General features: G+C 40.8%; 1 protein-coding gene across 5 annotated transcripts in view; it reads right to left on the bottom strand.

The window, feature by feature from the left end:
• The window catches only part of CACNB2 (calcium voltage-gated channel auxiliary subunit beta 2), a gene marked incomplete at both ends in the record, with an annotated part of 223384 nt that overhangs the window by 88712 nt on the left and 112497 nt on the right, over nucleotides 1-22175 (bottom strand). The window contains one exon of one of the 5 annotated variants that reach the window (XM_079538603.1): nucleotides 4616-4648. The exons of the other annotated variants lie outside the window; for them this stretch is intronic. Within the exon in view, the coding sequence (XP_079394729.1) occupies nucleotides 4616-4648 (33 nt within the window). Of the gene's footprint in view, nucleotides 1-4615; nucleotides 4649-22175 lie in introns of those variants that run through there. 5 annotated transcript variants of the gene reach the window in all.

Raw genomic sequence — 22175 nt, 5'->3', positions numbered from 1 at the left:
ATAGATGAGCACTTTTCTCCTTTTTACAGCCAAATTCACCCTACAAGCAGCATGCTTACTGCAAACACAATCAAGGTTTGATTCACTAACAGCACTTAAAAAGGAACTCTTCTCAGACTCGAACGTTATTTGAATGCTTCAAGATCTTCCAGTCCTTTAGAAATTCAGCAGACAGATTTTCATACTTTTTAGCAGATAAGGCTGCCCGGCAGGAGCCAGAAGTGTAACTGGCATCTGTCAACATCATCTTTAATATTCAGTTCAAAGTGCTCCATCCTGCAAAAGGACATAAGCAAACTCCAGGGAACTGAAGATTTAATTTAAATAGACAACTTCAAAACTTTTGCCTGGAGAATACAAGTGACAAATGCTAGATTTACAAGCAACAAAAATATTTGCTCCAGACATCACAAACAATTCACAGAAACTATGAAGAGGTTTTCTATTCCTCCTAAGGATTCTTGGGAAGAGAAAAATTTATAAAGAGTAAAAGTTTGAGAGCCAAGTTTTGAGTTTCTTCAATTAAATCAAGTATCACTTCCTAAAGTATGATCACATTCTGTGTTCCATCATCCTCCCAGACAACTCCTGTTGTAGCAACAGACTATTACTATTTACCCTATTTCTGAGGTTAAAGGTAAAATTTGCATGTATATCATTTCTTAGGAAGAAGTTCAACACATGCAGTTCAAACCTCCTTGACTAAGTTGTGTCCAAGGGGTAAACGGGGGAAGAAGGAGTATTTTAAACTGTAAATTCAAGTATCAGCATTTTATCTCAACTGTGGGTGTTTTGGAGGATAAAATGAACTGCAGTTTTGAGGAGTTAGATCCTTTCCCAGACCGCGTGCTTTCTCCTAAACTAGCACATACCCTTCTTATCTTTGTCATTTCTCTTCAGATTGGCCATAAATTTAGTGGGGACTTGCACGTAAATAAGGCATTGCTACATATATAAGTTCAACTGACAGACCTCAGGAACGATATTTGAAAGCAAGAGTAAAGGAAATACAGTGACTTTCATTAAGTGAGCACTTGCTCACTTAAGTCACCCCTACTTCAGAAATACTCTCCTACAACAAATCTTTTCAACAGCCAGTTTACCCTCAGAAGAAATCCTAATTAATCTTACAGTTATCATAGTGGTGCCTGATCATTCTACTAGAGGAGCCAAATAGTTCTTCTATGGAGGGCTGCCAGGAGGGATACAGGTGAGACAGCAAAGTGACCTGGCCCTGATAACGACAAGGCACTGCCTGGCTTGCACACCAAAACCCAAGGGAAAGGCAGCAGGGGGACAGGGCTGCTGTTGACCTGCAGCCGACACAAAGCTGACTCAGGAGAACAGCAGCAGAGCATCTGTGGCTATGGGAAATGTCCTGTTGGGCCAGGGGGCACAGGGGAACCAGGCAATCCTCCCAGAAATGCAAACACAACCCTACACTTCCCTCACACATTACGCGTTGACTAAGAAGGCCACCTGAGGTAAACTTTGGATGCTTTGGGAGTTTAACGCTGAGCACAGTTTACCATGAGAGGAGCACCCCCTTCTTGTTTTCTATGAAGGTCTCCAATTCTGTTCTGTTTCAAGTGGTTTATTTTGTGAACAAACAGAAAAACTGTTTGTTTTTCTAACTAACAAGCTATAGCCACAAATGAGATGCCTCAGCCTATAGCTTTTTTCGGATTCTTCTATTTATGAAATAAAGTTGTTTACTATACTTGAACGCCTCAGCATTTCCTGGTACGTGGCACAAAATATGTTGATTCCACCAGTTCTTAAGAGGTTAATAAGCAACTACCTAAAGTGCTAAAATAGTGACAAACATGGTTAATACCCCAAGTCCAAACTTTCATGCAAAATCTCATTCAAGCAGGAGAGAACTACAGCTACATGGTTTTAATACAATTTGAAATACGCCTTTTCTTACTATGTTGTGATAATGAGGAATTTTTCTGACTATTGAGCGGTCCTAAACCATAGTACTGTCTTTTTATAACTGATCCTTAAGGAATATTGCCTTTGTTAACCCAGTTTTGCAGGAAATGACACACAAATTGAGTATTGCTGCTGTCAGACTTATGATGCACCCAGAAAAACTAACAATGCATGTTTAATTAGGCACTGGAATAAAGGAAAATCAAAGAGGACAGTACATGCAAAACTTGGTTGTACCAGGCTATAGAAATTCACTGATAAATTTGAGTTGGAATAATACTTCACATGCTCATGTTTCTGTAAATGTGTGCACACACTGATGTGCAAATGATATATATAAGATGATAAAAGAGTTTCTCTATTTAAAGATGGGGTTCTTTAGAGAGCTCTATTGAAATCCTTTAAGAGATATTTTAATCATGTTTAATTTTATTAGTGAAAACCTTTCTAGGATAAGAATCACAGTTTATGTTCACAGCTAGAATGTCTCACACTGGTTTGAAACTGGATGAAATTAATCAAGAACTTTAGATGAAGTCCTAAGAATCTTCACTGTCACTCTTTTCACTGACACTGTCCTGCAGTGACTCATAAGTAATCATGTGGGAAGATAAAACAAATGCCTTTTCCACAGTACAGAGCATATGGCTTCACGAACTACACATTTTTACAAAGAAGTTTTCCATTGATTCTAGGTTTTATTGAACAATAAAACTGTTCTTCAAGATCTCATAGCCCAACTCTTCTATTTTTGGTGATTTTAAGAATAGCTTAATACATTCTTATCACTGAGTAAGGCATGCATCTTGGTATGTTTGTCTGCCAAAATAACATAAAAAAAACCCACACCCCTATTTTCCTTTGCATGATTTTGCATAAAAGAAAATATAAAAGTGATATTTTGGGTTGGACTTAATGAAACATTTTGTTTGAGACAAGTGATATACTTTGGTTTCATGGACCAGTAGAGATTTTGAAGGTAAAACAAATATATGTGCATCCCCAAGCCCATACAATTCATTTCCCAATTGATGCCATTCCACCTAGCTTAACTAATCAGTAGGAGGACTGGAGTGAGATGTCTCACCTGCCTGAGACAAATGACTTACAAATGAAACTATTTTCAGTGACAGAATGCCTCAATGTTTTCTAAAAAATTGAGACAGTGCATATCAGGAGATGAGATTGAGAGATGCATGAGAGTCCGAAACCATGCTGCAGCCATCCAGGTGACTTTCCAGGCACTTCAGCATTTCAGACTCACAGATTCCTGTCCCCTTACAAAGCAATAAGTAACCATAAAAGATGCAGTGGAACGTAGAGACAGTATCAAAAAAATAATAATAATAATAAAAAAAAAAAAATCAAGAAACAAAAACCTCAAAAACTATTAACACTGATTGGCAATGCTTTACGATATAGATACAATGATGCAGTGAATTAAAACAATATATAGACTATTAACAGCTTATAGTTGAAAACTCACTGTCAGTTGTCAATTTCTAAAAGCAATTAATTAATAGTTCAAAATCAATTACTGCAAAATCGTGTTGTTTATTGCTTTGGAGAAACTACATTCTTCTCCATTTGCCTGCTCAGTTTGTGAAAGTTGGTGCAACTCACACACACACACACAATGAGCTCCATGTGCAGACAGCTGCGTTTAAATTCTTTCCTCAACAACTTCTTCCATGTTTCCGGCATCTCACAAACATAGCTGTTTGCCATTAAAAAAACACGGGCAAAAAAATCCAGGGTAACTCAATTAATCCCTTGAAATGTGTTGGAGAACCGAGAATGTCAGGAAAAATACTTTCACATTCAGAGAACAGATTGGCAACCAAAACAAAACATTTGCAAGTTATATGCAAAGAACGCACTGTTTTTAACATGCAGAATTTATTCTGATTTCCTATAGAAAAGTTCATAACATTTCTGTTGCTCCCTTTGCTTCCTAGAGCTCCTCAGGTCTCTGTCACGAGCTGTGTGTGGGTGGAAGGATCCATCCGTCTGCTCACAGCTCAGCACTTGAGGCTTGGGCTGTAAACCCCGATGTCGGATACCAATAACACGCAACAACATGGAGTAATTTGTGGTTTCCTTCTCATCAACAACTTCTTCAGAGTGTCATTTTACGCAAATACTGAAGTAAGCAATGTCAGATTCTAATGGGAGTGTGCTATGGGGTTTTTTTTTTAGCTGGCTCTTGCAATGGACGTTACATTACACTGCCGTGACATGTTTGGAACTGGACAAAAGAAACGACTTGGCAGCATCCCATAATCTACAATTGAGTTCAGTCCTGTAACCTATGTGTAGTCCGTCTAAAATACAAAGAATAATTCCGAATTATTTGGAAGCAGGGCTTTGGCTTGCCCGAAGCCTGTGTCACTTCATCACACCCAGCATCTGAATGCTTTCAGTACCACCTCAGTGCCATCAGCGTGACAAGGAGCGGAAATGCAGCCCAACCTAGCAACCAGTGTCCCACTGCATGGAGAACTTGCAGAAAAACATCACGTTTAAAAGCAATCACGTCGGTGAGCACCAAAGTTGGACTACAGGAAGCAGAGCACTGGCTGGCATTCAGAACTGACCACAATTCTGAGAAATTTATAAAGTGAAAATAACGATTAAAGATGAAAACCCCACGACCCTCTCGGGGAACGTGTCTTACCGCCTCGTAGTCCTCGCTGCCGAAGAGGTACATCGCCACACCAGCCCGGAGCGCCCGATCCGCCTAAGGTGCGATTTCCTCCCGCATCTCCAACTTGTCCCCTCAGCCAGGCGCGCTCCGCAGCGCCGCACAGCTCCGCTCCCGGCTTCCCACGCCCCAACTGCCGCTGAAGTACCGCTCCCCTCTCCGAACCAAACCCCACGGGTGCGAGCTGCGGGGAGGTGGCGGCGAGCGGCGGGACGCGGGGCAGGGCGAGCGGCGGGACCGAGCGGGGCCGGGCTGCGCTGCCCCCCGCGTGTCGCTGGCGCCGCTCTGATTGGCTGCCGGGAGCCCGCCGAGCCCGCCGCCGGGACGGGGAGAGCGGGAGGCCGCGGCCGGGCCCCGCCGCGCCGCCTCATCGCCTCACGGCCGAGCGAGGCGCCGCCCGGTGCAGCGCTCCGGACACGGCCGGCGCGCTCCGAAGCACGCTGCTGGAGCCCGAAATAGCGCAGCACGCCGGAGCGTATCCCTTACTCCTGCAGTAGCTCTGCGGGATGACATGGAGCTTTCCCACTACCTCTATCTCTGAGATACAGAATAATTCTGGGATTGTTCTCATTTGCTATGTTTCCCCACTTCATTGCTCCCTTCTGCCGAATAATTCCAGGCTTCCCCACCAGTGAAACAGTGCAACTTAATCTGCGATGGCACAATGCAAGTAGGTAACACAACACCTGTGCCCACAAACCTCCCGCTGTAGGAAACAGATCCGGCAGAGCGTACCGCATCACGGCAGGTCAGCCACCAACAGAGCATAAGCACATATCAGTATCATGAGTTTGTGTGAATAAAATGTGTGTGTAGTTGCCCTTATCTATCTACAGCCATGGTAGTATAACAACATACAATGCCATGGACATAGACACAGCACTGAAAAACAGTTTGTGCTGCTCAACTTCGTGTCTTCCGCAAAGAAAAGAGGACAAGAGTTCTTCTCTAAGAAAAGACATCCTCTCTGTTCAACAGGGATGCAGTTCAAATATACTGTAAACATCCTGCCTGCGCCTCCTCCCCCACCCCCTCCCCTTATTTCAAATAGATCTCACCCATCTCCGCTCCCTTGCGTGAGTTACAGCACGCTTCTCTCAGCCCGCCTCCTCTGTCACAACAGACCTTTGGTCCTCTGCAGACTATCGGTGATGTGATTCATGAAGCACAGTTTAAGTTATCGTAAGTATTCTAAAGCAGAGTTAAAACCAAGTTATATACTCTTGGAAAGAGCAAACTAGATATCAGAACAGTTTAATTTTGCTTCACTATTTTCCAGCCATATGCTTACAAAATAGCAGTAGTTTAATCTGTCAGCCAAAGTGGTCACTTCACATTATATCAATTGCAAATTATGCTTCAAACAAATAATATCATAATATTATGTTCTCACCAAGTAAACAAAGCATGCACTATTCCTACAATACACTGTTAATGGAATGCAAGTCACTCATCCAAGACAGTTGCCATTACTGATGTTGAAAGGGTGCGGTTACATACGCTTATTAGTCTGAACATAACGGTCTGAGTTGTACTGCACAGCTTCTTTATGTGAAACCACACCTGTCAATACTAGGAAAACCAGTGTCATCACCCACTACTTTGTTTGTCTCATAGAGCTCTTATGGGCAATTGGGAAGGAAAAACAAAGCAAAGCAAAACAACGACAACAAAAACCAACAAATAAAACCAGCAGGACTGTCACAGCTGCTTCTAATATCATCAATAAGGGAAGCATATTGTTTTCCGTGTATTAAAATTCAAGTGATCGTCTCTGAACAGTTTTATCAGCTTCTGTACTTTGGGCATGAATATGAAATCAGGGTCAGGGGGACTGCAGTTCACATACACTCATGCAGATGAAGGACTTTATTCAGACTGTCACTATAAGTGACTTACATGTCACAAGCAATTCTCACTACAGACAGCACAAGCAGCCAGAGTCTGGCAGCTTGGACGGTAAATAAGCTGAATTGCTCATTGCTCTCTTGAATTGAAACATCATGACAGGTACCCAAGTCTATCTTAGGGCTTCAGAAAGCAAATCTGTGTGTAGCTTTTATGGTTCAAGAATTAAAGTCTGCAAAAGTGTCATCCCCAATTGAGGCAATTTAAACTTATAACAACTTCTGAATGACCTGTGATCTGTTCTCGGCTAAGCAGCAGTGGTGGACTTTCTCTGTGCATCCTTTCTACGGTGGTTCATGGTGGCATGGGGCTGGCCTGCACTTGGACAACAGCGTCTCTCTGGTGCTGATCCTTGCAGTAAGGCAGTACAGATGAAAAATCTCAGGATTCATGCAGAAAGAGTAAGGACAGTGATGGAAATGGAGAAGAGGAGTAGATTGGAAAGAGAAGTCAGGCAGCAATCAGACTGCAGAAATGGTGGGAATGGGAAGGCCAAGAAACCAGTGCACGACTAGGAAGAAAGCAGCATGACCTAAATGAACAAGACACTAAAAGCCAGGCCAGGAGACACAAAATAAAATTGGACTGTAAAGCAGTTCAAGGTAAGCATGGAATGCAATCAGAAGTGGAAAAATTTGCACAGGAACAAGTAGGATAGCTGACTAGCCTAACGCTAAGTGGTAAGCAAGGAGCAGGGCAGAAAGATGCTGACCCCGGGCTAGGATGCCCAGGCAGAATTGGCTGACCAAGCACTTAGAGACTATCAAAAATTCTCTAGGATAGAGACTTCAGCAGAAAGGCAACTTCAGGATAGCAACAGAACTGGGATTAACGTAGAAAGCACCAAAAGCACAATAGCTCTGGGGAATAAGTAAATAAATAAATAAGAGAGAGAGAGAAACAAAGAATAAACAAAGCTAAGGACTCTGCTGCAAGGTAGAATTGATCCTCTCCTCCACTGGTACTTTCAGGCAGGACACGTAATTGAAGATGTGACAAAGAGCTATGCAAACTCAATTTGATCCAGTCTTCATTTTAAGAACCAGATTTCACACTAATGGAGAACGAACTGCCTAGATGTTTGATCACGAGTCAAGACTTCAGTTTGAAATGAGGAGTAAATCACAAGAATTAAATGAGTCACCTCTTAAGCTTTCTAATATGCACAATTGCTTGTAGTCTTTACTTATCCACAGCATCCAGGACAGCAATAGCAATATAAAACATCTGTTACCAAGAGCAAGAAAGCACAGGTGTAGGTGTGTCAATGGGCGTGAACTGTTTGCTCTGATCATTTCTGCAATTTCTTTCCTTACATACAAATCCATTCATGTATAATAATACCTGATGGGAGCGAGTAAAGACAACAGAGCTGGACTCAGTGATTCTCAGTGAAAGGGCAAGAAGCAATAGCCATAGATTGAAATGTAAGAAATTCAATTTAAACACTAGGAAAAAAAATAATTCCTTTTACTGTGAAGGTGACTGAGCACTAGAACAGGTTTCTCTGGGAGATTGTGGAGTGTCTATCTATCTTTGGAAACATTCAGTAGCCACCTGGACATGGCTAGCCCTAACTGATCCTGCTCCCAGCAGGTGTTTGGGCCAGACTGTCTCCAGAGGTGCCTTCTTACCTCAGGAAGTCTGTGAAGCCATAACAAACAAATAAAAAATATCTAGTTCATGTTGATATTTCAGTGATTCCACCCCTCAGTTTTAATTTTCAAAGATTAAACATACTGACTTTTCAAACTGTCTAGGACAGCTTTTACCTCTAGTATTTAAACTCTGACCTATATCTTTTAAGCATAGCTATGAACTGTCTACACTAAAAATAACTCTGTATATCATACTACTTCAACACAGTGCCTTTGGGAAAACAAACAGAAAAAACTGCTGACACGTTTGACGGTTGTCAAGGTTAATAGACTAAACAGACGCTTCTTGATAAACAAGAATCTTTCAACTTGCATCCAACAGTAACAACTATTTTTTCCTTCAAGATCTCTAAAGCAATTGACTCTTACTTACTTCAGATTCACATTCAGGTCCCAGTGAAGAACGTCAACAGCACACAGGTTTCTTTTGCACAACAAGCAACAAGAATTTGCTTATAAATATAAGGAGTGATTTATTCCTAAAGGAATTTTGGCAGTACTCCTATTTATGCTTTTCATACCTGAGGCAGAAAACGCCAGAAAACTTTCATATGAGACCAAAGAGTAAGAGCTCTTTCTCTTCAACTACCCAACTTCCACACTAACCTCTCCCACATCAACACTGAATAGCTGCTTAACCACATTACTTACACTGGAAAAAAAGCAAGTAATTTTTTCAGGTTTTTTTTTTTTTTTCTATGAAATTTAGCTCTTCTACTCTTGTGTTGGGGACCCCAGACCTGGATGCAGTGCTCCAGATGGGGCCTCCTGAGAGTGGAGCAGAGGAAGACAATCTCTTCCCTCTCTTTCCTGATGCAGTCCTAGATACAGTTGGCATTCCAGGCTGCAAGGACTACTAAAACAATCTGAAGCCTGGGCTTTCTTGCTCCTTTGGCTTATTTTGAAGAATAGGTATTCTTCAATTCTTATAGCTACTCTTTGAATGAACTACACTAGTAATCACAGTGCCCCTGTAGTTAGAGGAGATGAGATTGTGTTTTAAGAAATATCCAAGTATTTTATGGAAACGGCAGGAGTGTCTCAGCAAGGGAGACTGAAAACAAACTGGCAGAGAAGAGCTATGATTGAGCACAACACCACACTATTACAGTGAAGGCTCAGAACCTGTTGCAATCATAGAGAATTCAGTCTGAGTTCCTCAGGCTCCTGCTAGCTTTTCCTATCTGTAAGTAAATTCACATGGAGGAATGATGTGACACAGACCTTCCTTTCTTTTTAAAGCATCTCCCCAAAAATGTATTGTTTACAACTATTAAAAGGTTTACTCAAATTTTTTTTTCCTTGATTTTCATTTCAGAAGCATTGGGAAGCATCTTAGAAAATGTGCAAACTCCAAATCACAGAGATGCTCTGCATTTAACTGCAACAGACTCTGAATTTCTTTTCTGAATGTACTGTTTGTATATCTAGCTATGAATTTAAAATTCATCTCCTTACATAGAAGTCCAACATCATGTAGGATGTTTGTAATCTGTCTCTACATATGGTGTGCATCTGAGAAAGGAATGAAGTAACATTTTGTTTGACGAAATTCAATTTCATATAGGTATATAACAAAAAAATGTCAACTAATTGAAGATCTCAACATAAATGTCAAAGCTTTGATCCTCAAAACAACCTTAAATTTAAAGAGCAGTAAAATCTTAAAGTATGCCCACGCAACTATTAGAAAACTATTTATATTTTATTTTTAAACACTGAAGCTGCTTATCATTTGCAGAATGTTGTTGGTTATTATGGTTACCATTCTCTAACACAATCCAATCTGCCTGCAGTTTTCTATTTCAGGATACAGCAGTGATAACATTAACAGACTAGACTTCTCATCTTGCAGATATACATACAAGTAGGGGCACATGCTATCTCCTTCTGCACTGAAAGATAACAGGAGCATGTTCTCACAGAAATAACAGGCTGCAAGTGGCTGCCATCTTGCAGTTAAAACACTTAACCCAAACCACAATGAGTGTCAGACAAAGGTTTGATACCATTTTGCCTGCTTTATTATGGATCCTTCATATCACTCTGATAGTGGAAAGGAGCCATCAAGTTGCGAGATCCATCCACAGGTGATTGTTCCCATTTGTGAGCAAGATTCTCTTGTATGGGTTTGGTTTTGTGTTTGTTTGTTTTTAAATATAGCGCAGTCATAGGAAACTTTGCAGTCTTGTGGCAGTGAAGCACAGAGAATGGGGACAAACAGAAAAAGCAAGTAAATGGTGAACATGCCCTTGCTAGTTTAAGTCCTTCTCTCAAATCGCCTGCAACTGAGAGTAGCCAAATATTTCTGAACAGCTGATAGTTTTCTCAGTGCTTTAAGTGGCTGGGAAAAAAGAAAATCATCAATACTCACTTTTAAAAGAAATAATACCCTTAAGATTAAAACAGAGATGCTGTTCATTTTACTACAGTTACTAATTTCAAGAAAGAAAACTGCAAATGCTTTTGATCACAAGAACAGCCAAAACAGAACAAATCTTTGAAGTAAAATATATAAAATCTTGGAAAAACTTGGAAAAGATAGCCTTGATGGCAAACATTCCCTAGAAAATACAGATTTCCATTGAAAATTTATTAATTCAAAACTTTAATGTCACCACTGCATGCTGCTGACCTGCTACACCAAATAATACTTCAAATTAACACTGGGATTTAATCTCAGTGAGATGCTTTCAACTCTCACATGCACAACGTGCCTGCTCCTGGGCATGCTGTAATGTCCAAGTGCCACCAGCATTGTGATGATTGCCAGCCACTGTTGTCCCAGAGCTGGTGACTGAAGAGCAACTAGGAGAATCCTTTTGGCTTGTAACTGTGCAGAAGCCACCAGGAACTGCCAGGGACATGAACTATCTCTGTCCACATCTCCACATCCTGAAAATTAGGCCCAACCTACAGATTGTCCTATGGGCACTCATGATATTGGTTTCTCAACTAATACTTCCCAGTGGAAAGGTTTAATGCATGGTCTCTTAAAACCATTCTGATTTTTTGAATGAAGTACTAATTCACGTATGAAGTCCAATCATATCTTAAGGCTGTATTTCTAAGAGTCTTTGTAAAACGTGAGCTATTGATAATTCCGCATTCTGTTATTATTTCAGAAGTGTAAGCATATCTGATCAGCAGAGCTATAACAGCAGGCTGCAGGAAGCACTGTGGCATACTACTTCTGTTTATGCACAAGTCATCGTTGCACATTTCCATCAGTTGAAGTTCTTGATTCTCACCAAATGTTGTGGTTTCTTTGGCCTCATCATTTTTTCAAATCTCAGTTTCCATTCCTCATGTTTGAAACATGCAATTTTTCTGATGCTTGCATTTTTGGCAACCATAGAAGCTTTATTAATTATGTTTAATTTCTGGTACAAGCCAGTCCTCACAATTTAACAAGCTCCTGTGAAATGAGTTTTGAAGCAATGCAAAGCTGGAACAACTCCCACCAGCAGAAAGGACTGCATTGCCTGAGACCCACTTCAGAGCTTAGAACAGGAATTAAGGGGCATTTAGACAGCTGCTGCTCTAACGACCTCCTGCACCTGGGTATGGGTGTCACCTGGCACTGCAGGAACATATTTGAATTTAACGAGCAGGGAGCCAGAAGCACAGCTCTGGCTAACAGGATCCATAACTATAACCCTAGTCTGTTGCAGTGGAAGCACTCTCAGAAGTAGTCTGTTTGCTACGTGGAGCCAGGAGTCAGTAGAGCAATGGAGACGATAAGAACAGCTGAGTTACTCCTTGCACAAAAGTAATGCAACACATGACAAAGGCATTTTCAGCACTCCCCTGATGAAACATAGCAGGTAGTAAACTCATAGTCTCACTACCGTGCCCACTTTAAAAAACAGAAATCTTGCCAGCAGTACTGGAGCCTGAATATAATTTTTCTGCTTGACACTTTTTTTCTAGTTCTCTTTTGCTACAGTTCACAATCAGATCATTACAAAAACAAATGCATGCTCCAAACAGCATGGTTCCTCAGCGCTGACACTGCTGAGAGCTCCTGCATCAGGACCAGGATGTGCACCTCAGACTTTGTCAGGCTTACCTTCTCAGTTCTAGGGCCCTGATCCTTCAGCACTTTCTGCTGGGTGAGTTTTCAAGGTGATCCCACTGGTGATTCATCAGACAAGCCTACACCATTTCCAGTTTCAGACACAAGACTCTACTGTGAGTTGGGTGTGGACTCCTTAAGTCACTGAGAAGCTCCACTTCAGTACAAAATATTTATGGGACAATCAATTAACAGCCACTGGAAGTGACTAACGTAGCAAGAACTCTAATCAAATCTATAATTATTCATCTCAGTGTGGTTGTAAACTACTAAAAACCAGTATTTTAAATTCCAAGCTACAATAACCTCTCCTCTCTTATAATCAGAAAACTGAATCTAAGTCATTTATTGTGCTCTGCATGATGTGATCTGAATAGATTTATAGTAAGCCAGCATCAATGCAGATAGTTAGTTTTAAAACTTAAGGAAACAAATATCTCAAACACTTCTGTTCAGAAACTTTAGGATTCTCCTTCTGAAATGAATGATTTCTGCTATTACAATGCTAGTTTTTAAGTCTATACAAATTGCGTGTAATAAAGTTCAGAGATTTGAAAGCGCAATAGAAGCTGATCACATTTTTTAACAGAAAATATCCAGCCAGAAAATAAGGAAGCCAGAAATATCCCAGAACACTGTTCTGGGAACTCACCAATTTCCTTGAAAACCAGCAAATATTTCTTCAAATCCTTGGTTTGAAATTGAATTTGATAGCACTCCACCGTAGCATGAGCTCCTGAAACTGTTACCTAATTAAGCACTTAGGTAAGTGCTTTCTCATTTACTCCAGTGATACTGCTAACAAATGAACTGGGTATATTACAGAATCACAGAATTGTAGGGGTTGGAAGGGACCTCCAGAGATCATCGAGTCCAACCCCCCTGCCAAAGCAGGTTCCCTACAGCAGGTCGCACAGGTAGGCATCCAGGCAGGTCTTGAACATCTCCAGAGAAGGAGACTCCACCACCTCCCTGGGCAGCCTGTTCCAGTGCTCCGTCACCTCACTGTAAAGAAGTTCTTGCGCACATTTGTGCGGAACTTCCTATGCTGCAGTTTCTGTCTGTTTCCCCTTGTCCTGTCTCCACACACTGCTGAAAAGTAATACTTAGATTTCAGGTGATACTTTTTTCTATTGCAATACCTTCCATAAGCAATCCATTAGTTTATAGAAAGCAAATACTGAAGAGATTACTCTTTCAAATAATAAAATGCTGTGGGTTTGTTTTTTTTTTTTTTTTTTTTTTGTTACATTATTAGAAATCAGAAAAGATAAGCATATTTTATTATCACATAATGATAAAGTATATGCAGATACGACCAAGAAAGAAAACACTGGAACCTTTCAAATTAAAATTAGTCAGCATAGACCTTAAATAAATAAGCAAAATCACAGGCTCATCATGAGGTGGAAAGCAAAGTCTATATATGGCTGAATCACACAAATTTGTGAAGAAAGGCTTTGACCAAATACAAGTGAAATGCACAGAAACAATGCTATGTGCCTCACTGAGGACTCTGCCAGACTGAGAAGATACCAAGTTACGACTACTGTAATGCAAGTGATCCCCTGGATCAGCAGGAGTCCATTCAAAATGAAATTCAGCTTTTACCCAGAATTGCCAGCAGACTTGAAAATGATATATTTTCTGACATTAACAGTCTAAAAATACTGTTTACTAACAAGCTAATAATTTTTAAGTGATGAATATCCTAACTTGTCAATCTGTCAGCATCCTTTCAGCAGCCTCAAAATATTCAAGAAGAAAAAAATAGAAATTTATATCCACTGAACAACTGCAAAATGCAATGTATCATTAATGACAAACTGCAGAAAAACAAGTTGTTTTGTGAACAGCAGAAGTAACAAAGCCTGGTTTCCCACACACACCTCCACAATACCTTCAGCTCATTCCCTTTTTCCCTACACACCACATGCTCTGCATACTTGGCTCCCCTCCCCTCACCAAACTTCCCACCAGTTGCTGGTTGAACAGGAGGCACAGGTTCAGTTACTCTGGAGTTAAATCCATCCTAATCAGTCGGCTGGGTGCTACCTCCTAGATGCCAGGGAAGCCCCAGGGAGTGCCTCAACTCAAACACTGTCATGCAGAGTAAGTAGCAGCTCCTGCCAGCCCCCAAGGTCTTCGTAGCTCCAAGACCTCTGCAAGGCTGATGTAAATTGGCCATTGGACTAAAGTTACTGAGAAGCACAGCTAACAGATGGAAAGTGGGATTGCATAAAGCTTGTCTAGGAAACCAACCTAAACATCAGAGCTGTTATACAAAGACTGTCCATGCGCTTTAATACTCAGCAGCTTGTTTAAATATAAGATGCTGCATGATCAGCAAGGTAAAAATGTATATTTTTCAAACCATCTCTTTCACAAACATTGGTTGCTGTTAAGCTATTGCAAGCATTATACAAACCCCAGATTTTAATGCAGCATACATGCAGCACCAGTAGGGCACAAAGATTTCTACTTATAGCAATTAGCTCTAAAGATCAGTAATAAAACATGGCCAAAAAAAAAAAAAAAAAAAATCCTATATGTATATATGATTAGGAAAAATATTTTCACAAATACATCTGTATTTTGGCCCATACCAAAAAGTCACTGTAAAATGGAGCAGCCCAGTGATTTAAAAGCCTACCAAAAATATACCCTAATGCAGGAGAATTTTAAGGGTCTTTTACTTCCCCTTTTTTCACACCCTTTTTAGTGTTGCATTTCTGCATTGTTCATCCTTGTAAGAAAATAACAAAACTAACCTCCTTCATTTTACAAAATTCCAGACTTGTTCATTGCAATTTGAATAAAACAAACAAAAACAAATAAACAAACAAACAAACAAACAGAAAATATATCTATATTCCACCAATGCTGAAAAGCTAAATTCATGGATATCAGGGTAAATTGGCCATGGTAAAAAGACAGATGTCACTTCTTAGTGTCCTCACCTCACCTGCTATGCAGTGACAGCTTCAGTAGACTGTAAGACCATAAGGAATTCGTGCACCTGATGTGCTCACAGTTCTCTGGCAGAAGTTTACATATTGTAGGGTTTTATGTCAAGTCTGCGGTGTCAGTGAAAATATATCAGCAGCCAGACAGGAAGTATTATTTTATTTCTTTTTACTGTAACATTTTAATTGACTGGAACATCTTAGCAGTCAACTTGTTAGAAAGGTTATCTGTCATTAAGGGCTTATCACCAGTAAGCACTTTACTTAATTATAGACGTCAAAAAATACGAAAGAGAAAGCTCTCAGCCTGTATCTCTCTATCAATCTTCCCAATCTTCCTATTACTTTCCACTTAGCCATCTAAACTGCTTTTTTTTTCTTCAATGACATAATGTTTGAGAACTGTTACTGCTAACAACAAACCAATTTTCAAACACAGCTTCCTGTAAAATCCTTCTGACCAGTGAGCGACTATAGCCAAAATGCACATCAGCTCCATTTTCTTCCCCTCACAGCACATCTGAAAACTAGGAGAGAAACTGAGAGAACACGAAATCATAGAATCGCAAGGTTGGAAAGGACCTACAAGATCATCTTGTCCAACCATCCTCCTATCACCATTACTACCCACTGAGCTACTAAGCCGGACCTCATAGCACCTCATTCAGACATGAAAAGAAGGCTCCTCAGCCATGATGTTGACAGAAGAATTGGCCATTTGTTCAGCTGTGCACATGAAGCTGCACACATGAAACTTTTTTCTTCCCTTTTTCCTTTTTTTCTTTTTCATTTTTTTTTTCTTTCCCCTGACCCTTTCCCTTTCTGAGGGGCTGCCACAAAGCAGAAATGCACAGAATCCTTTCAGCTAAATGTTATTCCTTTCCATTTTCCCTAACCAGCCTTTGTTTGCCACCCAAAACCTGCATATCCACAGCACAGCTTCATGACATCACCATGCCCTCCTTCCACAGGACCTTTATGACTACCCCAGACAGAGCCTGGGCTTCTTTACATTGTGGTATGAGGAGAAAGGTTCATTTTACTCTATAGCCCAGTTGTACCAAACTCACCTCCATTTGACGGCATTATTTGATAGTCAGTAGACAGGAAAAAGGAAAATTTTGCATGGAAACATGGACATTGCTACTGCTAAATTCTGAAAACAGATAGGCTATTTTCAGAGAAGGAATACTTTACAATTGTAATTATATTTCTTTTTTACTTTAAGCCCTTTTCCCTCATAAAAATTATATATATATATATATATATATAAAATATATATATAATTTCATTTTTTTCCCATTGGTAGTTGGAATGGGATTGTCAGCAAAGGCCCAAACACTCTAATTTATCAGAACTCACAGACTGGATATGATTGGAAAATATATATATTAAAGCCTAAAGAGCTAAGCATTTAACTAGGCTAATAACAGCAGAAAATGCTGCAGGCAGCTGGAGGTGTGAACATAATTCCACTATTTTGAACATCCACACTGAAAACAAGTTCACTTCAGCTGTAGCTGGTAGTTGTATACCTTCACACTTCTTCTTAAACACACTGAATGTGTTGATGGACCATGATGACATGTGGAGATAACTCAATCCCTCACACCTCCCAAACATAGGAGCAGTTTTAATTTGGAGTAAAGAACAGTTGCCAACAGGTAGACAGACGGAAAGTTAGCAATAGCTATTCAGCTGCTCAAATGAAGATCCACAAATCATCCAGAGAAAGAATCACAGAATTGTAGGGGCTGAAAGGTACCTCCAGAAATCATCGAGTCCAACCCCCTTCCAAAGGAGGCTCCCTACAGCAGGCTGCACAGGTAGGCATCCAGGTGGGTCTTTAATATCTCCAGAGAAGGAGACTCCACAACCTCACTGGGCAGCCTGTTCCAGTGCTCCATCACCCTTACTATGAAGAATTTCCTTTGCATATTGCAGAACTTCCTATGCTCAAGTTTATGGTCATTTCCCCTTGACCTGTCCCCACAGACTGCTAAAAAGAGGTTGGCTATATCTCCTTGACTCCCACACTTGAGATATTTATAAATATTAATAAGATCACCTCTGAGTCTCTTCTTTTGTTGTTTTTGTTTGTTTTTTTGTTTTGTTTTGTTTTTAAGGCTGAACTGATTCAGTTCACTCAGCCTTTTCTCATAGGAGAGATGCTCCAGGACCTTTATAATCTTTGTGACCCTTCGCTGGACTCTCTCCAGGAGACCCCTGTCTTTTTTATACCGGAGGACCCAGAAATGGATACAGTACTTCAGGTGAGGCCTGACCAGGGCAGAGTAGAGGGTAAGGATCACTTCCCTTGACAAACTGGCCACGCTTCTTTTAACGCACTCCAGGATCCCACTTTTCTTGGCCACCAGGGCACACTGCTTGCCAACCCGCTGTCCATCAGGACACCCAAGCCCTTCTCCACAGAGCTCCTCTCCAGCAGGTCATGTCCCAGCCTGTACTGATACCTGCAGTTATTCTTTCCCAAATACAAGATGCTGCACTTGCTTTCTTAAAGCTCATCTGGTTTATCACTGCCCAGCTCTCCAGTCTGTCCAGGTGTTGCTGAATGGCAGCACTGCCTTCCAGTGTCAGCCATTCCTCCCAGCTTTGTATCATCGGCGTACTTACTGAGGGTGGACACTATTCCCTCATCAAGGCCGTCAGTGAATATATTGAACAAGATCAGTCCCCTGAAAGGACTGATCCAAACACGGTTTCCTTGTAGGAGAGAGATACACAGCAGCTATTCTACAAGATGTTCTGCACCTGAGCAGTCTCAGAGTAACAGCAAAGTGACTCTCATGCCTCTGATGTGCTGCTTCTCCTCAACCAAATTCAAATCTTGCATAGATCAAGCTTAAGTCAAGCATTTGGATGAAGTTTATTTTTATTATTATGGAAATATGTTATTTGTATTGTTTTAACCTCCATTCTCTACTTCCTACAGCAAAAGTAGGAAAAGAAAGCACACCTATCATCCCCTGGCACCAGGGCACACACGCCTGATAAGATGCTGGCACACCAAAACTCCTGAGAGCGGTACAGCTCAGCCCAAACCAGAAAATAGAGCTCACCATGTGAGAGAATGTACTTCAAAGTGTTGCCAGTAGAGAGTCCCATTGCTCTCGTATTGAGAAGAAAACAATCACTTAGCACTATCTGAAGAACACAGAACAGCGAGATACTTTGTTTCAGCTGTGGTTAACAAGACTACAGACAGGAGCACTGGTGGCAGCAGCCACCCACACCGGCTTTCACTTCTCCTCACCCCCAGCATTTGCTGTTTTTCAGTGTGTCAGCAATTCAGTGTCTGTTTAATTAAAAACAAACAAAAAACAAACAAACAAAAAAAAACACTCACAAAACAGCCAAACAACAACAAACAACAAAAACCAACAACCAAAACCTAGGAAGCTCGAAAGTATCATTTGGACTTCAGCTGTAAGGCAGACACATTTTTCAACACCACTTAAGCGTGGCTAGATGAGAGCAAAGTGAAACATTTTAACTGTAATTAAGTTAATTTGCTAGCCGGTCTGTATGTTTCACTTCTAAATTCAGTTGCTCCCCAGCATCTGGCCTGGCTCCTGCAGCATATGCTTACCCCCGGTGCACTGAGCTCAGCCTGCGGAGCCATCGGGCGTCTGTCGAGCATGCCAGCCGTGCTCTGTGGAGGCCAGCCCCCCTGCAGCGACGCGTCCTCCAGCAGCAAAACCTCCCCAGCTGAGCAGCACGCCGCCAAAACTTCAGCACGTCAGCCTACGTGAACCATCACTGGCTCCTTCTCCTTTTCAGGCCTGACTTAAAGCACGAAGCTTTTGCCTACATGAGGCGATCCCGTTTGCTGGAGACTTCTCTCAGCTGTTGATCTGATTCAGTTCCTATGTTAGGTTACAGCTCAGCGGAGAGCCCGTCACCATCAATTAGCAAGGAAGAGTGGGAGGGTTCTGTGTTCCAAGCGACGTCAGCCACTTTGGGAAAGAAGCCTGCACACTTGCTGGAGTAACACAACATTTTATCAAACTCAGATGCATGCCTTGCAGCACGCACGGCCTCCTGTTAACACGCAGCTGGCTTTGCAGCCGGGAGCAAATCACAGAGAAGTGTCCAAATGCAAAAAGCACATTTCTTTCTGTTTACGGGTATGGGTTTGATTTTACTTTTTGTCCCTTTTCTGAACAGAATTATTAGGCAAGTTGGAAATCTTAACTCAGTATGGAAATCTCCCTGTGAAAGAAAAATTAAGCTTGACCACAATAAAGGTGGAAGATATATTCAAATAAATCTTAATCCCAGAAGATATATTCAAATAAACCTTAATCCCAGAAGCTTCAAAAATAAAATAGTCATTCGCCATAATGGTACACTGGTCCACTCAAATCATCAGTGAAACTCTCATGTTTACCATTATTGGCCTTAGTGAGTCTAAGACTTTGCAAGATTATGGCCAACTGGCTTAAATTAAAAGTAAAGGGTAAAATTAAAAGGGTAAATGCTTCTGAAGGTATGGAGAAAAGGAATAAGGCACAGGGTGCAATGAGAAGGGAGTGCTATGGAGGAAGAACTGCAGAGGAGCAGCTTCCTGCCCTACTATCACTGGTACGGTAACTGGTAATGCAGCGACTGCAGAGAGCAACACCAAGAGCAAACATAAGGGGGGCTACAGCTGCCCAGCAAGCTGGGAAAACTCAGGTTATGCATAGAGATTTTTATATGTATGCTAGAGAAGCAAAGTCCCATCAAGTCAAAATTGGGCTGTGAGAGCTGAAAACATTTCCTATTGCCAACCCCTTAACACTGACTTTGTAAGCAACTGTGAAGTTGAAGGTAGCTGGAGAGGGACACTTGCTCATCTCTCAAGATCTGAGATACACACACACACACACACACACACACACACACAGATATATTAACAAAAATTTCAGACTGACTTCCAGTTATATTAATAGGTTCCTACACATATGTTTATAAGGTGTAGCAATGTCAGTACAAAGTTACCTTCTTTTCCTGCCCCCAGCAAAATGTGTTTTATTGATTTATTTAGAACAACTGCTTACCACATCCTTAGCAATTCTAAGATGTGGGTTTGGTTTGTCCATGATCATTCATATCATTAAAACTTTCCCACAGTTTCAGATGCCAATATTCATACTACATGCTCAGATGGCAAATTAAATTACATCAGTAGAAACTTTGCATGTATTTATGATGAAAGCAAAATACTTCTTTCTCATGAAATAGGTATTTCTACATACATGAAAAAGATTAAGCAAGAAAATGAAAAATTGTACGTTGACAAGTGGCTGTGTAGTATAATCTGATTTCCATGTAAGACGATTTATGAAACTGGAAATGCTGAAGCCACTAGTGTTGGCAAAAAGAAGCAAACAATAAACTTCAGCAATTACTGAAGTACCAGAAGGCTGTGAGAAGTATAGCAACTTCTGATGCAACACCGTATTAACAACTTGTTTTACAGTACGATCACTGAGCTAACTTCTTGGCAACATTAATATCCTTGAGAACTTAACAACACACTCTGTGGGACACAAATACCTTGGACTAATCAGAACCAAACAATACACAATCACAGTCCCACCTGGAATATTAGAGCTAGCACAGGGCAGCCCCAATTCCAGAGCCACGAATTCTGTGTTTCAGCAAGTTCTCCAGAGTACTGAAACCAAGCTTTCAAGATCGGGCTCCCATCATGGCAAATTTTGGCATTGCAACATGGAAACAAAATAACTTTGCACTAGAAAACACTGTAAAAAGATGACTCAAACGGCAGACACAGTAACAGGGAAAATCCCTGGTAACAATCATGAAGTTTCTAAATCCTCTAGACATAGAATAGAAACCACTTCTTTTTAAAACCAGCAACAAGAACAGCAGAAAAACAGCAGAACTTCTGAGCTGCCTGTCACAGCTCTGACTATAACAAAACCAGAGGGAAGACAATGCCAGGTGACTTCTGTCCTTTCTTGCTCAAGAGGGTGAGCTGTCACCTGAGAGGCATGAGGGCTATTTAAGAGCAGTGCAAAACAACAAAAGGAAATGGTATCTTCAGTCAAGTACAGAAAAACATAATATCCCATCTTTATTAAGATAGCAGTAGGAACACCATTCATTCATTCAGTGACTGCTACTTTCCTTTATTGTTTATGGCACTTGTGGAAAAGTAGCTTGAACAAGAGATATCAATACTCCGTACTTATACAGTGTTTTTGTCAGTAGTCTCAATCAATTTTAAATACAACTTATGAAATTTAACAACATATTTGGACTATAAATGCTAAGAAGCACGACACTCAGTTATCTGTTAATAGAAACTTACTGTGAGTGTCTGCTTATACTGCATTGTACTTGTGTTTGTTTGTTTGTTTTTTAACCGAAGCAATGTATCTGGGTTCTCTTTCCATCCCAAATAGAAAAGAAGGTGCCTGTCTAAGAAAGTTGTTGTTGACAAATCAGATAATGACTTGCTACTGATCACAACAGGCAACATCTCAGAAGTAACAAAAGCTTAGACATGAGTAATTTTTCTCATCATCTAATTAATGTGCATCAACTGATCCATATGTGAACATGTGGGCACTCTTAGCATATGGCAAACGAATTAAGACCATTTATTGTAATTCTGCCACATTGTGGATTATGTTATGCGGCATTTGCTGATGGGTAAATGCATGACGAGGTAAAGCACGATAACTTGTCAACCCACATGTCTACACCTAGTATAATCACAAGGACTCTTCTGTTTCTCCTTTTCTTTGCATTTTAAAGGTGGAAATTGCACTGACATTGCTTTGGTTATCTGAGAGACCACATTAGCTTTTATTTAGCCATCAGGCATCTCACCAGTCTTGCACAGCCTCTCAAAAGACAAACTCGTGTTACTGAGATTCCTCAGT

This window comes from Tetrao urogallus (genome assembly GCF_951394365.1).
Source record: "Tetrao urogallus genome assembly, chromosome: 7".
NCBI classification, from domain to species: Eukaryota; Metazoa; Chordata; class Aves; order Galliformes; family Phasianidae; genus Tetrao; species Tetrao urogallus.
Note: the sequence above shows the minus strand (reverse complement) of the source record. Positions and strands in the feature narration are given on the sequence as shown.